The sequence below is a fragment of the Spermophilus citellus genome (genome assembly GCF_964194105.1).
Source record: "Spermophilus citellus genome assembly, chromosome: 8".
NCBI lineage: Eukaryota > Metazoa > Chordata > Mammalia > Rodentia > Sciuridae > Spermophilus > Spermophilus citellus.
In genome coordinates, this window is record NC_138189.1 from 155,153,158 (window position 1) to 155,172,111 (window position 18,954).

At 51.3% G+C, this 18,954-nt stretch overlaps 1 protein-coding gene across 5 annotated transcripts in view; it reads right to left on the reverse strand.

The window, feature by feature from the left end:
- The window catches only part of USP53 (ubiquitin specific peptidase 53), a 59,798-nt gene that overhangs the window by 13,102 nt on the left and 27,742 nt on the right, over window positions 1-18,954 (reverse strand). The window contains exons 3-14 of one of the 5 annotated variants that reach the window (XM_081304309.1): window positions 16,344-16,436; window positions 13,619-13,753; window positions 12,114-12,227; window positions 11,962-12,044; window positions 9,779-9,884; window positions 9,170-9,316; window positions 8,271-8,420; window positions 6,761-6,923; window positions 5,341-5,496; window positions 4,116-4,262; window positions 2,368-3,088; window positions 1,367-1,443 (exon numbers count right to left, since the gene is read on the reverse strand). In XM_081304309.1, coding sequence (XP_081160435.1) covers window positions 1,367-1,443; window positions 2,368-3,088; window positions 4,116-4,262; window positions 5,341-5,496; window positions 6,761-6,923; window positions 8,271-8,420; window positions 9,170-9,316; window positions 9,779-9,884; window positions 11,962-12,044; window positions 12,114-12,227; window positions 13,619-13,753; window positions 16,344-16,436 — 2,092 coding nt within the window. Of the gene's footprint in view, window positions 1-1,366; window positions 1,444-2,367; window positions 3,089-4,115; window positions 4,263-5,340; window positions 5,497-6,760; window positions 6,924-8,270; window positions 8,421-9,169; window positions 9,317-9,778; window positions 9,924-11,961; window positions 12,045-12,113; window positions 12,228-12,495; window positions 13,505-13,618; window positions 13,754-16,343; window positions 16,437-18,954 lie in introns of those variants that run through there. The other 4 variants (XM_081304308.1, XM_081304311.1, XM_081304310.1 and 1 more) reach the window with 4 other exon arrangements.

Below are 18,954 nucleotides of genomic sequence, written 5' to 3' on the forward strand. Positions count from 1 at the left end.
ACAGTAGGGAGGGCTAAGGCACGACCTTCACCACACACTGTTCACAGCTGTTTGCTTCTGTGGAAAGCCTACCCCCCTCCTAAGTTCTGAACCTTGAGGCATGTCCCCTGCAGCTCAGGCAGTGCTGTGCCTATGTCCCTTGGGTGTCTCCCAAGGCAAACCCACAGCTGCCAGCATTGTAGGATCCGTTCCCAGCCCACAGGCCACCCACGCAGACGCCCACCACTGCTCACCTGTTCCCAATCTCAGCTCGTCCTGAAGCTGCCACCAACCTTCTCCCCATGTTCCCTTACTCCTAACTGGAGCTGCTGTTGCCACCCCTGGCTGGCCTTCAGGCGGCCATGAACCTGCACTTTCTGCCCTCCCCTCCTGATGCCCAGGCTGCCTGTGAGACTCGCCAGTGGGACATGAGCTGAAGAGTGTCATTCCTGGACGGGAGCTGGCTCTCCACACGGCACCTCCTCCACCTGCCCCCATGAGCCTGGACCCAGTGCTGCCCAGGAGGCCACACCACGCCAAGGGCGGTCAACACCTGAGCTCTCCAGTAGCCTCACAGTGTGCCCGACCCAGCTGCTGACCCACCCACCCGATCTTCTGCCTGCAGCAGCTGCTCCTGCTCCTGCTCTGACAGCCTTCGCCCCCGCCCTGCTGGCCCACTCCTGCCCTCTCCGTCCCCCCGGCCTGCTGGCCCATGCCTACCCTCTTTATCCTTATTCCAGGGGAGACCTGGACACTGCCTGTCTCACATGCCTGCTACTTTGAAAAACGGGGGATGGTAAATCAGAAAGCCCAACAGTCCTTAGGCCACAGCCCTTAAACCAGAGGATCACGAGCTTCCCCTTGGCAAACACAGAAACGTGCCCCCTCGAGGAAGGGTCAGGTGGCAAAGGCTGCTCAGGGGCATTCCTGCCATGGCCAGTCCAGCCTGGGAGATGGGGCCAGGACCACAGCAAGGTTCCCAGGGCCCCTCACACAGGAGCCCAGTGCAGCTGCCACCAGGGAAGAGAGTTGAGCATTTCATGCCTGAGCCAGCTGCTTAGGAGGCACAGAGACGTGCTGACAAGCACAGCCAGGAAGCCGCCAGCGGGGACACTGGGTTACCAACTGCAGAGACTGAAAGCCAAAGCCACGTCTGGGCCACAGATGTGAAAACCACAGCAATGACCACGTAGATGTAAGAAGGTCGAGTCTCCTTTTTGCTCCTATTACAACGTGATACGTAAACTAAAAAAAATGCATTATTGATATTTCAAACTTATTTTAAAATAATTTTTATAACCATATAGGATTTTCTTTTAGGTACATGGTAACAGAAAACATTAACTAATCATGTCTTACTGCAACTCTCACAGGCTAAATAACACACCTTCTGCGTGGCGTTTGCTCTGATGGGAGGTACAGTCCGCATGCTCTGCGTGTGGGCTGCTCATCGTGATCTGGTCACTAGAAAACAAAACACATGTGGAACACGGGGTTACTGTGGACCCTGGTTTGATCTAAAGGAAGGGAAGGAAGGAGCATGGTGAAGTCCCATTCCCCGCACTATGTCAGGGCCCAGGGTGCTCCATCCAACCCACACTTCAGCAGGTGCCAAGGCTGGGATCACCCTCAGCCTCCAGCAGGAGATGGGGCGCGGAAGCAGACTCAGGAGCCCCCGCTGCAGAGGCGAGGCTGCACGTCCCCTCCTCCCACCCATCTGGCCACCTCTCCTGAGAGGTCTAATAAAATCACTCCCCATGCAAAGCTTCCTTAACTCTTTACAGAAATAATTCTTTTAATAAAACCCAAGCTGCTGAATTCTATGAAACCCAGGCGCCAGGCAGAGCTGCGTCTTGTCACAGTGGTAAGGAGACGACTCTTCCGGAACTAGTCTGTGACAGCAAGAACAGCCCAGCTCTGAGCTGTGTTAGAGATGAGATAACGAGGCTCACAGACTTCAGAATTAAAGCTTCGACTTAATAACCGGGAGCTGGGGCTGTGGCTCAGTGGCAGAGCGCTCGCCCAACATGTGTGAGGCACTGGGTTCGATCCTCAGCACCACAAAAATAAATAAATAAATAAAGGTATCCATCTATAACTAAAAAAACCCCCAAACAAAAATAACCCAGGCAAGACCCACAGAAGAAGCTCACAAGGAACAGGGATGGAAGCACTGGTACATTTCCATACTTTTCAAATTTCCTAAAAAAAAAAAACAGTTCTTATTTCTGGAGTCGGTAACTGCCTACCAAAGCCCGGGGTCCTCAGTGTGCAAGAGGAGCCAAGCCACGTTCTCTGTGCTCAGCTGCTGTTATGCTTAACTGACCCCAAACAAATGGCCTCACACCACGCACAGAAGAGGGTGGAGGGAGCCCCCGGGTCTGTTACCTGCAAGTCCCTGCTTCTCCAGCAGCACCCCTGGCCACTGCTGAGCCACCCCCGTCGGCAGCTGCCGCGTCCAGGCTGGCAGACCCGTTGCTGACGTGGTCGCTGCTTTCATACCCAGACTCGGTCCTCTGCACCTGCCAGCCGTCACCAGGAACCCCACGCTCCACGGGGCCTGCCCTGCTCTCTGCTCCCTTCCCGCCAGAGTCCAGGGAGCTTCTGCTTCCCGTCTCCAGCTTCCCTTCGTCCTCGTAGATGGTCACCAGCCCTTTCTGCTTTGTGCTCTGTTTGGACCAACTGCCACAGGTCTGCTCCTGGCCCCCTTGGGGTCCATGGCTGATGTCCGCCTTGCGCCGTGGGCTGTGCTGCCTCTTCCCACTGTCACTGAAAACGCTGTCCACATTCAGGGCCTCCCTCAGGGGCCTCCACCCTCGGCCCCGGCTCCGGCTGCGGCCACCATGTCTGTCCCGAGAGCTCTGGCTGCTGTCTGGGCCACACCCAGCACCGCTGACCTTGCTGGCCGTTCTCTCTCCTGGAACAGGCGCCTGGGACTTGCTGGGACTCGCTGTCTGCCCAGCAGCTCGACTCTGAGAGGCCACTCGCTCCTGTCTACCGGGCTCCTTCCCTTGACTGTGGCAGAGCTGAGCGCTGCCCTGTCGCCTGAAGTCACTGGAGGCAGGTGGTGACCCAGGCTTGACATGTGAGAGCTCCTCATCAGACACACCTTAAAAAGTGACCACAGTCAAAGACATGAATGGACCTCCCCACACAGCAATGCTGCAGTCACAAGCTGAGGACCCTCCAAAAAGAAATGCTAGGTGGTCGCCAGGAGGGTGGAAGTCAGCCACAGTCTGCTGTGAGATTGAAGGACTTCGTCAGTGCTCATTCATGCTCACTGAGAAGCACTTAAAAGATGGACTTTAAAAATGGCCCACAAGGGCTGGGTTGTGGCTCAGAGGTAGAGCGCTCACCTAGCACGTGTGAGGCCCTGGGTTCGATCCTCAGCACCACATAAAAATAAATAAATAAAGCGAAGGTATTGTGTCCTTCTACAACTAAGAACTAAACTAAAAAAAAAAAAAAAAAAAGCCCATAAGGTGGATCACAAAGAAGTTTTTTTAAAAAAAATCTCACAATCAACAAAAGTCCTAATACTTTCCATTTCACACACTGCAAAGCCCCAAACATCTGGCAAGCTGCTGCTGGTGTGGGCGGAGATGGAGCTCAGGCCAGTGTGCAGGCCGTGGAGTCCAGGGGGCAGTGCAGGTGTGGCCGCCCACCAGGCCGGGCAGAGCTGCCATGGCGACTCCCCAGGTGCCACACTCAGTGACCAGCACACAAGGCGGCAGGAGAGCACCTGTGTGCGTCTGTCAGCACCAGCTCAAGGACGCCACATCCAGAAGGAAGAGCACAAGGCCAGAGACCAGCCTGTGAGACGTGAAGGCCCGTGAACACAGGTAGGGGCAGAGATGTCCCTTGTGTAACCCCCTTGCAGTCTCACGTGCCACATGAGGGAACACATTCGCTACAAAAGGTTAAAACATTGAAACCGGAACACTCAGTCCCAGCTTAGGCTTGAGTGGCCCTTCTAGGTTGGGTACAGGTGTACTGAAGAACTCGTGCTGAGAAACACACCGACACACAAAACGTGCACACAGGCACAGGTCTACTGCCATTCCGAAGCTACAGAATTCCATTTCAGAGGGAGACTTCGGGCAGTGTCTTCAAGGGAAGTGCACATCTGGACTCACCTCTGTGGCGGGCCGTGTCCTTCCTCTGTGCCTGCTCGAGAGCTTTCCACTGGGCAGAAAGCAAGCTTCTCTGCTGCATGGCTCTCAGAGCACATTCTCTGGAGAGGTCTTTCACCGTTTCCCTTTGATCACCATGGCTTAGCTTAACTGCAAAAGAAACATTCCCACAGTGGCAGGTCATTTTCAAACTGTTCAACAAAAGTAAACATTCAGCTAAAACTGCTGATCCTGTATTTAAAAGAACCACCTCAAGTACACAACGAACTCATTTTCGGCCTAACTACACACTTGCTGACTTCTCCTGACCCCTGGAGACAGTTTCTTTCAACACTTCTGAGAGAGACCCTGGAGCGAGTGAAAAGAAAAAAGAAACGTGCCATCAAAACAATAAGGACACAGGTGACCGCCTGGCCCCCCGCTTGTGGGCACGGCTCTGCAGGTCTTGCTCTCTGAATTTTTTGAAATGGGCAGAGTCACTGTCCCCATTTCAGTTAAGGAAATGGAGCCCTGAGAAATCAGAAGCGAGTCCACATTCATACAGCTCGAGAACAGAGGTGGGCCAAGCTTGGCTGCTTCAGCACAAGCACAGGCGGCTAACGGAGGTGCCCTAGGAGAACCAAAGGACATGAAGACCACACCATCCTGACCACGGAGAAAGGGTTGGGGGGGAACCGGGCTGTGCTGTGGGTCAGGGCTCCCAGGGCCACCCATGGAGGACTCCAGGTGCCCCCTTCCCAGCTTAAGGGCCACAGACACTGGCAGACATGATTTCATCAGCATGTTTAGAAGCTGCTCCTAAGTCCCCCTGAATGCCCACGACTCGGTTTTCCTATTTCTAAATCCTAACTACACATAGTGCAGCAGCAGCAGCAGCTTGCCAGACGTTTTACTTGGGATGAAAATTGCAAGACATGCCTTGTGGGAATCAAAATCATGGATGACGACAAGCGGGAGTGAACACAGGCAGAGTGATGTGCACCTCGCCCCTCGGCTGCACTCGCCAAAAGCACCTGAGAGCCTGGCACACCACTGTCTGGGCCTGGGCCTGAGGAGGGCCCAGTCACAGCTGTCCAGCAACTTGCCAGTCTCAGCTGGCCCCAGCCTGGAGTCTACCCGCCAGTCTCTCCCGGGCCAGGAAGGCCAGCTGAGCACCATGCACCATGTCTCAGGAACTCGGTGAGAAGGATAGGGGAAAGCAGAGGCAGAGGGGCCACCACATACGTACCTGCTCCTCTCCCTCCGCTTGCTTGAACGGGGCTCCGATTAAATGACGACACCTCACTCTGAGGGTTCTGACCTCCTCTCGGGTCTCCGTGACCGTGACCGGTACACTCATTTTCTTTGCAACTATCTGACTTATGAATCGTAGACTTTTCACATCCTTAAAAAGAGAAACAAAAATCTATCATTTTCTTCCTTTGCATTAGGAGAAAAGATGCTGGCATCACTTTTTGGAGGGGTGGGTACCAGGGACTGAACTCAGAGGCGCTCCACCGCTGAGCCACATCCCCAGCCCTATTTTGTATTTTATGTAGGTAGCTTACTACCTCACTTTTGCTGAGGCTGGCTTTGAACTCATGATCCTCCTGAGCCATTGGGATACAGGCGTGCGCCCCCGTGCCCAGCTGCCTGCTCACTCCTGCAGACACTGCTAGCACTGAGGGCAGAACTACTTCACACTTCTCTGCTCCACACTCCGGAGGGCCCTAGGCCCAGTCTACCCAATCACCAGAAAGCTCAATATTTACCACTAGGAGGCGCTACCAGCGAGGCAGCCTAGGCACCTGTGACCAGGATAGCAGGTTATCCTCCAGGTGCCCTGGGCCCACTGATGGTGGGTGACCCTACAGTTGCCCTGGGGCCACTAAAGGGAGTGTGGGTGACCCTACAAGTGCCTAGGGCCACTGACAGGAGACGGTGGGTGACCTATAGTTGCTCAGGGGTCACTGACGGGGTGATGGGTGAACCTACAAGTGCTCTGGGGCCACTGACAGGGGATGGTGGGTGACACTACAGGTGTTCAGGGGCCACTGATGGGGGAAGGTGGGTGACCCTACAGGTGACCTAGGGCCACTGATGGATGGTGGGTGACCCCTAGGTGCTCCAGAACCACCACACGGTAGTAACCCTAAATGTGCTATGGGACCCATGACACACAAAGGCTCCTTCTAAAGGCTACAAAGGGCTGGGAGTGGCCAGGGGCAGAGCCCTGCCTGGCATATAAGGCCTTGGGTTCCATCCCTAGCCCTGTAAATAAGAATAGTAAAAATGAACAAAGCACACTAGAAGGTCCTGAACCCTATTACTGAAACTCAGTTTTCAAGTTATTCTCTCCCCCACCCTGCCTCTCCATACACACACACACACACACACACACACACTGGGGACTGAAGTCAGGGACGCTCTACCATTGAGCCTCATCCACATCCTCCACCTGCCGCTTTTAATTTTATACTGACAACAGAACCTTGCTAAGTTGCTGAGGCTGGCTTGAACCCACCATCCTCCTGCCTCGGCCTCCTGAGTAGCTGGGGTCATAAAAGTGGTCACTATACCCAGGCTCAATGTTCACTTATATCCAGTGTAAATATTCCTAGTTGATTCTGATAATAGAAAAACACCAAAAAGTTTTTTAAAAGAATTACCCATATTTTCTGCAACAGATTTGTAATGTGACCAGGTGACCACCTGCCTGAGAGCATCTTCAGTGGAAACTGCCGTGCCGTCTGGGTTGGCGTAAAACAAGAGCAGCGGCTGGAAGTGACCCCGGGTGCATTTGGAGACCACGTCTTTCCACCTAGCTCCAACCTTTGCAGAGCGCAAGGGACAGAAACAAAAGGAAAGCCCGTGGTCAGCGAGTGCATGGAGCAGGAGTGGATGAGCATCTCAAGAGCACTGCAGGCGTTCCAAGCCAGCAGCCCCTTGGCATACCAACCAGCATCCTGCAAGGACGACACATAGGCTTTGTATCCGAAGAGGTGTTATTAAAGTTTAAAAAGATTTCCATGTAAGTGGCTGATCTTTTTTTTTTTTTTTTTTTTTAATCATTGCTGCTGTATCTCTTTTATTTCCTGGATGGGAAATAAAATACATCCTCAAATATATGGAATAAATAACACTTTCAGGGTTGACTGGCATCCTAGCATATGTGACACTGTAAGTTAGGCTGACTGACTTTTGACAAGGATTCAAGGCCACTCGGTGCAGAAACAGAAGCAGGTCTGCTCCACAAATGGGGCTGAAAGCTGGACAGCCAGCCAGGGGAGAAGAGCTCTGGCCCACTGCCCCAAGGAAAAACCAACTCCAATTATAAAACGTCCAGAGAAAAATAACCGAGAAAATCTTTACAACGTGTGGACAGCAAAGATTAGAACCAAATGAACGGTAGAAGAAAATTTTAACAAAATGGACTTTGTTAAAATTAATTAATAACTTGTGCTCTTGCAAAGACACACTGCTAAGCTTTAAAATAAGCAATAAAAATCTAATAAAGAACTGGTGTAGAGAATAAAGAATTTCTCCAGCTTATTAGTAAGAAGACAATCCAACTGGAAATGATTTTTACCAACAGCCTTAACACTTTTCTAATACCTGATAGTGTAGATTTTGATCAACAGCCTTGGTATTTTCCAATACCTGATTAGCACAGATCAGTGCCCCTACCCAGTAGCTATACAAGCCCCTAGACTAGTGCACTTAAGTGGTCATCTGCTGTCAGATGGCCCCCTCGGGCCCAGCCAGGCTTTTTTCTTCTCACTTTAAATAAATCCTTTCTTTCATTGTCTATAGATTTCATTCTTTGAATTCTATGAGACAAGAATCCAAAAAGAAACTGGTGATAGACTACTGGGGTCTGCTTCAATCCCAACAGGCACAGCCGTGGAGAAGAATCCGGCTCTGCTGGCTGTGGCCGGTGGAGCTGGCGCCAGCAGGCATTTCCTGCTGTGACTGGCTGCCAACACCAAAGAGCTTTCTCAGCCACAGACGCCTGCGGCTTGTGCAGACCCACTCGCCCGCAGAGGCAGAGAATCTGGTTTCATCTCAAACCCGGTTTCACTATTACTTCATGTAATAATTCCATCATTTCGTATAGTTATATCATTTATTCCTAAAAAGAACTATCAAAATAGTTCTCCCAGCTAGTCAAAGCCTCACCTCTTTCACATTCGCATCATCAAAAAACACCCACTTGGAGCTCTTGGTGTGGAAGGCGAAGGCACAGTAGTGCCGGCTGGCGTAGCAGATCAGGCCCACCAGGTGCAGCTCACTGCTCCGGGCGCTCTCGTCAGTAACCCTGTAGAATAGCTGTTGAGAAACCGGTTGGCACGTTCACCACTAATTCCTAAGACTCATGAGTCTGTGGAGACTGCGCTCCATCAAGTGCAGGTGGTTTGTGCAGGGCCAGCACATGGCCAGCCCTAACAGACCGTGAGCTCCATCGCACTCCCGGCAAACCACACATGTGAACATATGTTAAAGTATTTCCTGAAGTACACCTATCTAAAATCTTAACTGTAACATAAACCAGCTACAATATATTAAGAGAATAATAGTGAAGCATATCAAGAGATCAGTGTTACAGGTGGATCTTGCATTTTTTTTTTTAAAGAGAGCGAGAGAGAGAATTTTTAATATTTATTTTTTAGTTTTCGGCAGACACAACATCTCTGTTGGTATGTGGTGCTGAGGATCGAACCCGGGCCATACGCATGCCAGGTGAGCATGCTACCGCTTGAGCCACATCCCCAGCCCTGAATCTTATATCTTAAAGCCTTTTCCAGGTTAACACTGACTATGGATGAAATCACACTGTCATTCAGGGCAAAAGGCATGATGGAGTTTGGTCTGCAACTGAAAGCCATTCTGAGCTTTGTGAGAAAAACATCCCCTCACCTGAGCCAGCTAGATCTGTCTGTGCCACACTACCCAGAAATATCAGTATTGTCTTTAAAAGAATCTAGGTTCTAGAAAGCAAAACTATGTGTATCACAACACACGAAGGCGTTTAGAGGAATTTAAAATAAAAGGGAAAAGAAGGCACACAGGTACACTACCCCAGGAAGATAGAGGTGTGTTGCTAGGTTCCGGACGACGTCCTCAGTCAGGTCAGAATGCTCTGAGTCCCAGACCAAACCGATCGTGACAATCTCTGGGCAGTTCATTAAAACACGGCGGATTTTTATTTTTTGGCCACAATTACTCTAAAGAAAAACACAAAAGGCAAGTTTTGAAATTATGCAATTTACGTTATATAAAGACCATCTGAATTCATTTTTTTCCCTGAGAAATTGCTAACCTCTTCTAATAACTGATTAAAAAGGAAGTTTACTTCAAATCAAAATATTCTTTGGTGTTTTTGTAGATGTGTTAAAACAAGAATGTAGCCTAAAGAAAGCAGGTAAAAGCTAGTACCAATATTAGACGAGAAAAGAATATCATTTATCATGTCTATTCAAAGAAAGAAGAGAAACCTCTTTAAACTCAAGTGCTAAATCCCAGAACTTCCAAAAAATTGAATGGCATGTGCTGCTTTAAATCTCCTGACCACAATACAAGTTTTTAAAAGAAACAGAGCTAGGACAAATGGCTCCTGTGTGGAGCCAGCATGCGACTTGCACCCCTCAGCTGACCCTGCACGGGGCCCACACCCAGACCCTGCTCACGGGGCACTTCCTGTAGTCGCCGGCTGTGTTGGCTGCTTGCAGCAGTTCCGCAAACATTTCAGGCCTGAAGCGTTCGTGCCTCTCCAGCATTCTCTCAACTTCATTGCTACAAAAAAAAAGCAGCAGTCCCAATGTGGCCTGTGGACTAAAAACAGATCAGTACGTGACCCGGGAAGATCACGCAGCTGGCCCAGGTGCAGCCGCTTCCCTACCTCACCAGGGTCGAGCCTGGACAATCAACCTCACGTGAATCTCCACGTGGTGGAAACTGCAGCAGGTGTGTGACGAAAAGCCAGGTCAGGTGGGCATGGGCGTGAAGTTGGGCCCCCCACAGGGGCCAGACGCTGGGACCTGAGGCACCCCAGGTAAGCACTAGAACCCACACTTGGCAAGATCTCAGGACAGGCTCTGGGCCCCAGTCCCAGAGACAAGGACACCAACTGCACGGACCCTGAGAAGAAGGCAGAGTCACCACCTGCCTGGCTTTGGCTCCCTTGGGGAGGCTGGTCACACTGACGGAGCCCACAGGCCCCCCATGTGGGTAAGGGTGTCGCCACTCACCTCCCCAGAGTCACTCCTCACATGGGGTGGTGAACACCAGAACAGCTCTCTGACATGCTCAGAGGGACGCGAAGGCAGCACTGTCCACCCGCTCTCCATCCCAGAGTCCGGTTCTGCACAGCCAACAGCTCACGGGGCTTGAGGGCGTCAGCGCCCTCCAGGAGCAAGGCTGGACCTCGGAGCCGGAGGGAGGGACCTCCAGCGCCCTCCAGGAGCACGTCTGGACCTCGGAGCAGTGGCCACCACATACTCCTGAGGTCGCTGTGCAGTGGCAGACCAGCTTTCCTTCCTGACTCAAGCTCTTGCCAGGTCAACCCCAGCTGCCCATTTCTGCTGCTGTTGAGATCAAAATCAACAACGCATACACAGCCTGGCATGTGGCGAGCATCCACAGTCCGCATCCACTACTCACTCCCAAGTAGAGAGGCGCTCTAAACAAGCACATGCGTAAGTGGGCTCCGAGTCTGAGAGCCAGTGGGACCACTGATGGGGTCTCCGTATCTAGTTGCTGCTTGGGGTTGTGCCGTTTTAGAAGCAGAGTAAGATTTTGTAGCCTTTAGTTCCTGGTCTCTTCCCACTCCAATGCCATTCTGTTTTGCGTGTACACTGACAGTGGACTGACCACCCACTGCGACCAACCAGACCTCAGAGCCTGCTGCCCCACCAGAGCTCCCAGCCCTGCTCGTGGGTGCATGTGAGACACTAAACAGGATGACCTCTGAGAGACACTGCAGAGCTGCGAGCTCAGGTAGGAGCCAAGGGCCTGTGCTCACTCTGCCAAGGTCTGGCCGGTGCCCTGACTCATGCTTCACCTGCCACACAGAAGCTTCTGCTTCCACGTTCTGAGTCTCTCCACTTTCCACCACACAGCAGCTGGGCTCTCAAAAACTTGGGAAATGGCAGATAGTTCCCAGGGTCATCGGCCACCTCTGGGGTCAGGTCTGGACCTGTCACCAGTTTTTGATCCTTAGACAAGTAGAAGAGCAGCAGGCCGAGGCTGGTGACAAGGCCCCAAATGCCCTGGGTGAGGACGCTCTGGCACCCATTTTCCCTCCCTCAGGAAGGGAGAGTAAGACACTGTCTGCACTCCGCTGACCAGAGTTTGCCATTTGATCTCCCTTCACAGTCCCAAGACCTTGCTAGGAATAAAAACAGAGATTTTGAGTAATATTTTGTGCATGTCACTGACACACACAGGCTGAGCACCCTAATCTGAAAATCCAGAATTTGAAATGCTCCAAACTCCAACGCTTCTTGAGCAGTGACAGAGTGCCACCAACAGAAAACTCCAGGCCTGACCTCACATGACAGGGCACAGTTGCAGCTCAGGCATTGGAGAACACTTGTAGAACCACTCGGGCTGTGCAAGAGGTGTATGGACATGAATGGGATCTGTTGTTTAGACTGGGTCCCTCTCCCAGATGCTCACGATGGACATCAGACAGTTCAAACTCTGAAATCCAAACAGCTGGCCCCATGCAGTCTGGGTAGGGTAACCACCGGCAAGAGGCTGGAGGAAGCACTGAGGAGAGGTGCTCTACCCGCAGCTGCACAGCAGTCCACACACCGTGACTTACAGAATCAATACCAGGCGCTAGCAGGCACGGCTGCCAGGCTCTTACCAGAGGGCTGTGGTGGAGATGTACCGCACGAACTCCGTGAAAGGCAGAGGATCTGAAGAGGCTCCACAGCTGCGGCACACGCACTAGGGGTGACACACAGGTTAGTCCAAGAGTGACCAGGCGAGGCCCCCGCAGGGCAGCTGCTGCCTCACCTGCTCATACAGGGTCATGGCGAACTTCTGGTGGGCTATGCAGGACCTGGAGGTGCACATGTCTGCGTCTCTGCTCGGCACCAGGTGGAAGTGGATCCGCTCCAGGATGTTCTCCTAATTCAAAAACAGACAGTCGGGCTGCCCTTGCAGGAGCACTGCAAACCCCACTCTCGCTGAACCGTCCAGTGTGACACGGGAGCTGGGACAGTCAGTTCCGTGTTCCTCACAAATCTACTCCCCAACACTGGGGGGGGGAGTAACAGGAGAAATCTCACAAGCAAAGATCTCAAAATCCTTCCAGAGCCAACCTGCAGTGACCCTTGGCGGCTGACCTGGATTTAACATTAGAAAACACTGCAGTCTCTGCTCCTGGTTTCCTCACCTGTAGAAACTCAGGTGCTTTTTAAAATCGTGCTTGGATCCACTGGCCAGCCGATACAGCCTGAAACACTGATGGTGGAGAGGGACACCCACTCACAGGAATCCTGAGAAACTGACCACGTGCATTCACTCTCTTAACTGTACCTAGGTGAGCCCACATCTCCCTTCTCTGCCCCAAGACATCTGAAACTGTTCAATTATTGAAGCCCTGATTTCTGGACATTATGAATTTTGATGAGCATGTATGAGTAAACTTCACTTAAAAGAAAGTAAAACTAAAGTTCAGTATTGTACATTTGTTTTAAGAAATGGGTCAAACATAAATAAAAAAACACCAAGAGTGCCCGTCCCTGAGCATGCCTCTGACACAGGCGGCAGAGCAGGCGAGGCCAGGCTGGCTCCTGCCATGATGGAGACCTGACAGCATAGGCCAATTGTGCCCCAACCCCACATTCCACAGGAACTCGGGCACCCACTGGAGTGCTTTGGGCAGACACTACTTGATAAGTAGGTCTTAATTTGATCTTTGACAAAATGATAGATAAAAAAAGTCCTATTTAAGGAACATGAAATATGGCTGTTAAGGAAACATGGGAAGGAGCCGTGGGGTCTGTCCCAGGAGAGTCCACAGAGTGTGTTGGACAGAAACTGGAACGAGGGAGAAGAAACGGCGACATCCGAGCACAGGGTCAGAGCTGTGACACCCCAGAGCGTCCCCACCAGGACGCGCCCCTGCAGTGAGGCCCGAGCCGCTTCCCCAGGGCGGCCACAGCCCTCTCCTCGCCAGGGGATCCACAGGGGATCGCTGCACGTGAGGACCTGTCACTGCTGCGATGTGGCCCAGGGAGGCCGGAGGCAGGACGCCCGCTTCAGGGACAGGGCTTACAAAGGTCTGTGTTCCAGTGGATAAAGAGTAGCACAAACAATCAAAACCAAATGCTTAACAGAAAACACAGGTGGACCTAAAGTCAGCCTTGAGATGGGCCTTCCGTGGACACACTGACAGCCCTGTCTCAGCTGCGCCTGCTGACGGTGAAGGCGACTCTGCACGGGAGGACCTCGCGGGAGGACCTCACGGAGGACCCTGTAGGAAGACCCCCGCGGCAGGACCCCGCAGCACTTACAAAGCACTCGGCGGCATCGTCCATGAGGCCCAGCTGGAAGCGCTGGGCATCGCGGAAGCTCTCTGCAAGCGCATGCCTGACGTTGTCGGAGGGCAGGGCTTTCTCCCGGCTGTGCTGAAACTGTGCGAACATCGTCTGCAAGAGGCAGCGAGGACAGCGGTGCCTTGGTGCCAGTGACCACGAGCACGGATCAATGTCACGACCTGGAAACACTCAGGCGAAACACAGAACCGCCGCTTGCTCCAAGGTCTACACACACATCAATTACTGGGGAAATGCAGCGCAGGCTGGCGGCTTCCACACCAAAGGTCCACTCGCAGCAGAGGAACCCTGCCCACCACCCAGCAGAAATCTGGCAGGAGCAGGCAGAGACAAGCTGCTCTGCACCCACAGGCTGCCATGTACCCACGGTGAAACCGAACCCGCCAGCCAGGAAGAGCAGGAACCTACTTTCAAAAATGCAAAAGTGCATGTTGTAAGAGTCAGAAAAGAGCTCATGATTACTTTATTTTTTTTTTTTAAAGAGAGAGTGAGGGGGACAGAGAGAGAGAGAGAGAGAGAGAGAGAGAATTTTAATATTTATTTATTTTTTCTTAGTTCTCGGTGGACACAACATCTTTGTTTGTATGTGGTGCTGAGGATCGAACCCGGGCCGCACGCACGCCAGGCGAGCACGCTACCGCTTGAGCCACATCCCCAGCCCCCATGATTACTTTAAATACTTAAGAAAAGCAACCCCAAGTTGTCAATTTCCGGTCTTTGAGAATATTTTTAACATAAACCCAAGAAGCAATAAAACATCATTCAAGAATGTGAAAGTGTAGGTATGACTTTAGATTTCTATTTTCTTTATTGAATTTAAGCAAAAAATAAACAAAAAGACAAGCTTGTGAGTAAGCTGAGTTGCGGTGACCAACTCCTGGGGAAGGAGGTCACAGAGCAGAGATCTTCAGAGGCAACCCCTGAATAAGAGCCCATCTGGTGCAGAAGCTCATGGGGTTGGTCCCTCCACTTCTCCAAAGCCAATGCACAGTCAGGCCAGGCAAGTAATTAAAGAATCTGCTCTGGCCAGGGCTGTAGCTTAATGGTAGACTGCTTGCTTAAAATGCATGGGTCTGAGTTCAATCCCCAGCAGCATCACCAAAAAATAAAAAATTAAAAAATTAAAAAATAACCTGTTCTCTACTGCTGAAAATTTTATTAATAGAACAAGAAACTTAAAAATAAAGACTCAAATACTATTAGGCAGCCAGGACTACAGTTACTTAAGACACTCTAACAGCTATGATCATGAGTGCTGGACTCAGGCAAGCAGCACTCTGGGTTGAGGTGCTGGTCCCCCAGGCCTTCTGTGACATGCCCTCCTGCCTGCCAGTGTCCATGGTCCCACATGCACAGGAGCTGCCGTCCAGTCATGGCAGCAAACTGCCAATATGCCATCACATATAACACTGGGACAAGGAAGGGCAGGTAAAAATAAAAACTGCAGAGAGAGAAGGGAACGCAGGTGACAGCTGAGGCCTGCTGGGGGCGGGGGGCGTGTTAGGGACACGGCCTTTCCTGCCCAGGGCCATCAGGCAGGCCTCACAGATAGAAGGGGACCTGAGGAAATGCACCAAGAAAGCAGCGTGCGAGCTCAGGAGCAGAGAAGGTCAGCAGGCAGTGGCCACAGTGGCCAGCCAGTGCTTGGGGGTGGGGGCATGGGACAAGGGAGGGTGGAAACTCGGTGACATAGAGGGGCAGGATGCTCAGATGCCCTGCATAGTAAATAAACTGACACCATGATCTGACGAGGCTGATTCTTTGCCTTGTAACAAGGACACCCTACCACATTTGAAAGAAGACAATATAAAACGTCATCTTGGGGCCATTTATTCAAAAAGCCTTTCAGGAACAAGAAAATCTAAGACATGGAATTTTTTTGTTTTGTTTTTAATTTTATGTTCCTGTGTATACATGTGTGTGTCTTCATTAAGAATATTTTAGAACCTAAAAGAATAAAACACATTTATCTTTAAAATGTGTTCATCCAATCTTAAATTCTTGGGCAAAAGATTTTCAGTTACAAAAATGAATTGTCCACAGGACCCTGTTTCTGCCATCATCTACCTTCGCTCCATCCCAGCCAGACAGCCTGCTTCACGCGCCATGCAGAGTGACCCCGTATCTGGCCACCCACCAGAGGCAGCCATGATTTGCATCAGGGCCTTGGAAGCCCTGCGCAACCTGAGCTCAGGCCAGATGTTGACTACCCTCAACAATCTCTGCAAGCTTAGCCCTGAAAACGCTGGCTTTGATGGGACTCTGCCATCAGGTGAATGGCTCACCCCTGTCCCCCACGGACTCCCTCCTGGGGACGGTTTGAATGCAGGACCTGTGATCACATCAAGCGGCTCTCTCGGGTCTGCAGGTCCATGTGGGTGACATTCAGAACCCCCACCCGAGGCCTCCTCAGAGGCTCGGCTTCCTCACAGCATGGTGCCTGCCTCCCAAGAACGCGGCCCAACAGACAGCAGGGTGGGGGCTGTGGTGAGTCAGTCAGCAGCCTGGCCCTGCTCCAGGGGGCACTCTGGGCAGGAAGGAGCAGAAACACCCGCAGAGGTGTCTGCAAGCCCACTTGGCCACAGACTCTCATTGCCAAGGACTGACCAAATATGTCAACTATCAAAGTTGAATTTTTGGAGAAATAATTGATAATAATTTTTCATATCTATTAAAATGTTACCTTCAGTGCACAAAATATGCAGGCTTCTCCCTGACAGACATGTCCAGTCAGAACCCGTAAGCTTCGCCGGAATATGTCCAACTGCCATAAGACCTAAGAACAGAGGTGAAGGAAAAAGGGGCAGTGAGACTTTGCTCACAATGAAAAACTTGGATATTTGGAGAGTTGCAAACGGTTGATAAGGAGCTTCTTTATCTCCGTACATAAACAGAGGTGCACAACCACTGAACAGCAGCAAGTATAAGACCCACTGTGTGCACACAGAAGACGGAGCAGAACACGCTCACTGACTCACGGAGAAATCAAAACAGGCACAGAGCAATGGAGAACTCACTACCGGCCAAGACCTACTATGAACAAGCAGCGCAGGGTGCTGAGAGGAAGGCCTGGCAGCGACCTGGACGAGGAGGTGGGGACGGTACCTGGAACAACTGCACTCGGGGAGGAAACACAGTAGGCCATAACGCCAGGTGGACCAAGGGGAGGTGGGCCCGCAGGGGCCAGGACAGACGTTACAGGAGCATGGTGGGCACACGCACAGAACGCCACCTACGTTCTCAACTACTCACTAACTAAAGGAATATTTCAGAATTTCCCTTTGAAGGTTGCCTTCTCTCTCTCCACACTGGTGTACGTTAGTTGTGCATCCACTGGGATTTGTTGTTACATACTGTACCTGCACACAAAATAACAATACCATCTGGCTAATACTCCTCCCCAGCACCTGCCCCTCACCTCCCACCTCCTACCTTTGGCCCCTCTCCTCTGCGGCTCTCTCTTTGATTTTCATGAGAGTCTCTTTCCCCCATCTTTCTTTTCTTTTAGCTTTCACATATGAGGGAACATATACGGCCGTTGGCCCTTCTGAATTTAACTTATTTCACTTAAACACAATGGTCTCAAGTTCCTCCCATTTTCCTGAAAATGACATAATTTCACTCAATGGATAAATAAAACTCCGTCGTGTATTTTCACATTTTCTTTACCCATTTATCCACCGATGGACACCTAGGCTGGTTCCATGGTTGGGCTACCATGAAATGTGCTGCTACACTGTGTGCAAATACTCTGTAGTATGACGACTTGAATTCTTTAGGATCAATACCGAGGAGCGGTGTAGCTGGGCCAGATGGTGGTTCCGTGACTAGTCTTTTGAGGAACCTCCACACTGCCTTTCATAGTCGTTGAAACTAACGCAATATGATTAATTCATTTATCAATCATAAAAACTTAACTGTTTTGCTAAGCCCTTGGTAATGTTTAGAAACTTCCCTTCCTGTCATCTCTCATCACACTATAAAGCAAACCACACTGAACTCATTCCGCCCACAAGGAGGTTGGGATGAGGGCAGGAGCTGCCAATGCAGAGCAGCTATGGTCAGCCGCACCCCAAAGGCAGGCCTTCAGCTTCCAACTCTGTTCACTACTACCAACTTCAGGTCAGACTTGGGCAAAATACTTCCTAAGACTCAGTTTTCTCAGTAAATTGATGACAAACACAATATCTACTCTAGGGGCTGCTGTGAAGACTGAACTGGGCCACTTGGGGCTAGGCACAGTGTGGACACCATGTGCGTCAGCAGCCCTGTGGTACAGGCCACGGCTCTGTCTAGATTTGCATCAGCAACCATGCACGCACACCACCGCACCAGCAGCTTCCCGCTTGCTCACACTTCCCCAGGGGTAAGGGAGGACAAGTATGGGCCCCCATTAAGTGTTCTGGTTTCTTTTCTTCTTTTTGAATATTAAGGCCACTTTATGAGGTTAACCTGTGGAATCATCCCAAACATTCCAGCCAACACTTTCTCCAGGCACAGGGTAAAAATAGAAATGGGGGTGGACCCGAGCAGAGGTTCCAGGTGAGTGCAAACTCAAGGGCTAAAAGGGCACAGCCAGTTAGAAGGCCGCGGCAGACCAACAGCGCTGGTACTTTTCCAAGTCCTGTCACAGGTTTTGACCAGTGGCACCAGTGCTTTTCCAACACCTGCTTAGTACAGATTTTGACCAACAGTTCTGGCACTTACTCAATACCAGTTTAGCACAGATTTTGACCAAGAGCATCGGTACTTTTCCAAGAACTGATTAGCCACATCGTTGACCTTTCCCAGAGCTACATAAGCCTCTGCTCTAGTACACTGGATGGAAATGTGCTTGCTACCAGGTCCCCTCTCAACTTGTGGGAGTTCCTTTTTTCTTCTCTAATAAATCCTATCCTTTCACTTTTGCCTACCATGACTGTCCGTGGATTTCATTCTTTGAATCTGAGAGGCAAAAATGCGGAAATTGGCAGTGAGCTGCTGAGGTCTGCTGCAGCACTGCAGGGCATGGCCCCCATTACGAGCTGCCAACAGGTCACTCCACAGCAGTGGAGAAGAACCCAGCTTTGCCCCTGCAACCTCGGAGGCACCCCTGCCTTGACTGGCTGCCAGTGCTAAGGTGGGCTTTCTGGCCTGCAGAGGCAGAAGCAGACAGCTGGCTTCAGTCATGCACTGGCTGCTCAGGCAGCCGAGTCCACCCAGCTGGTGCACCTCCTGGCAGAGGTACACACCCGGCAAGTGCTGTCCATTGGACGCAGTAGGAGAATTTTAAGTTACAGAAAAATAATTTTAAA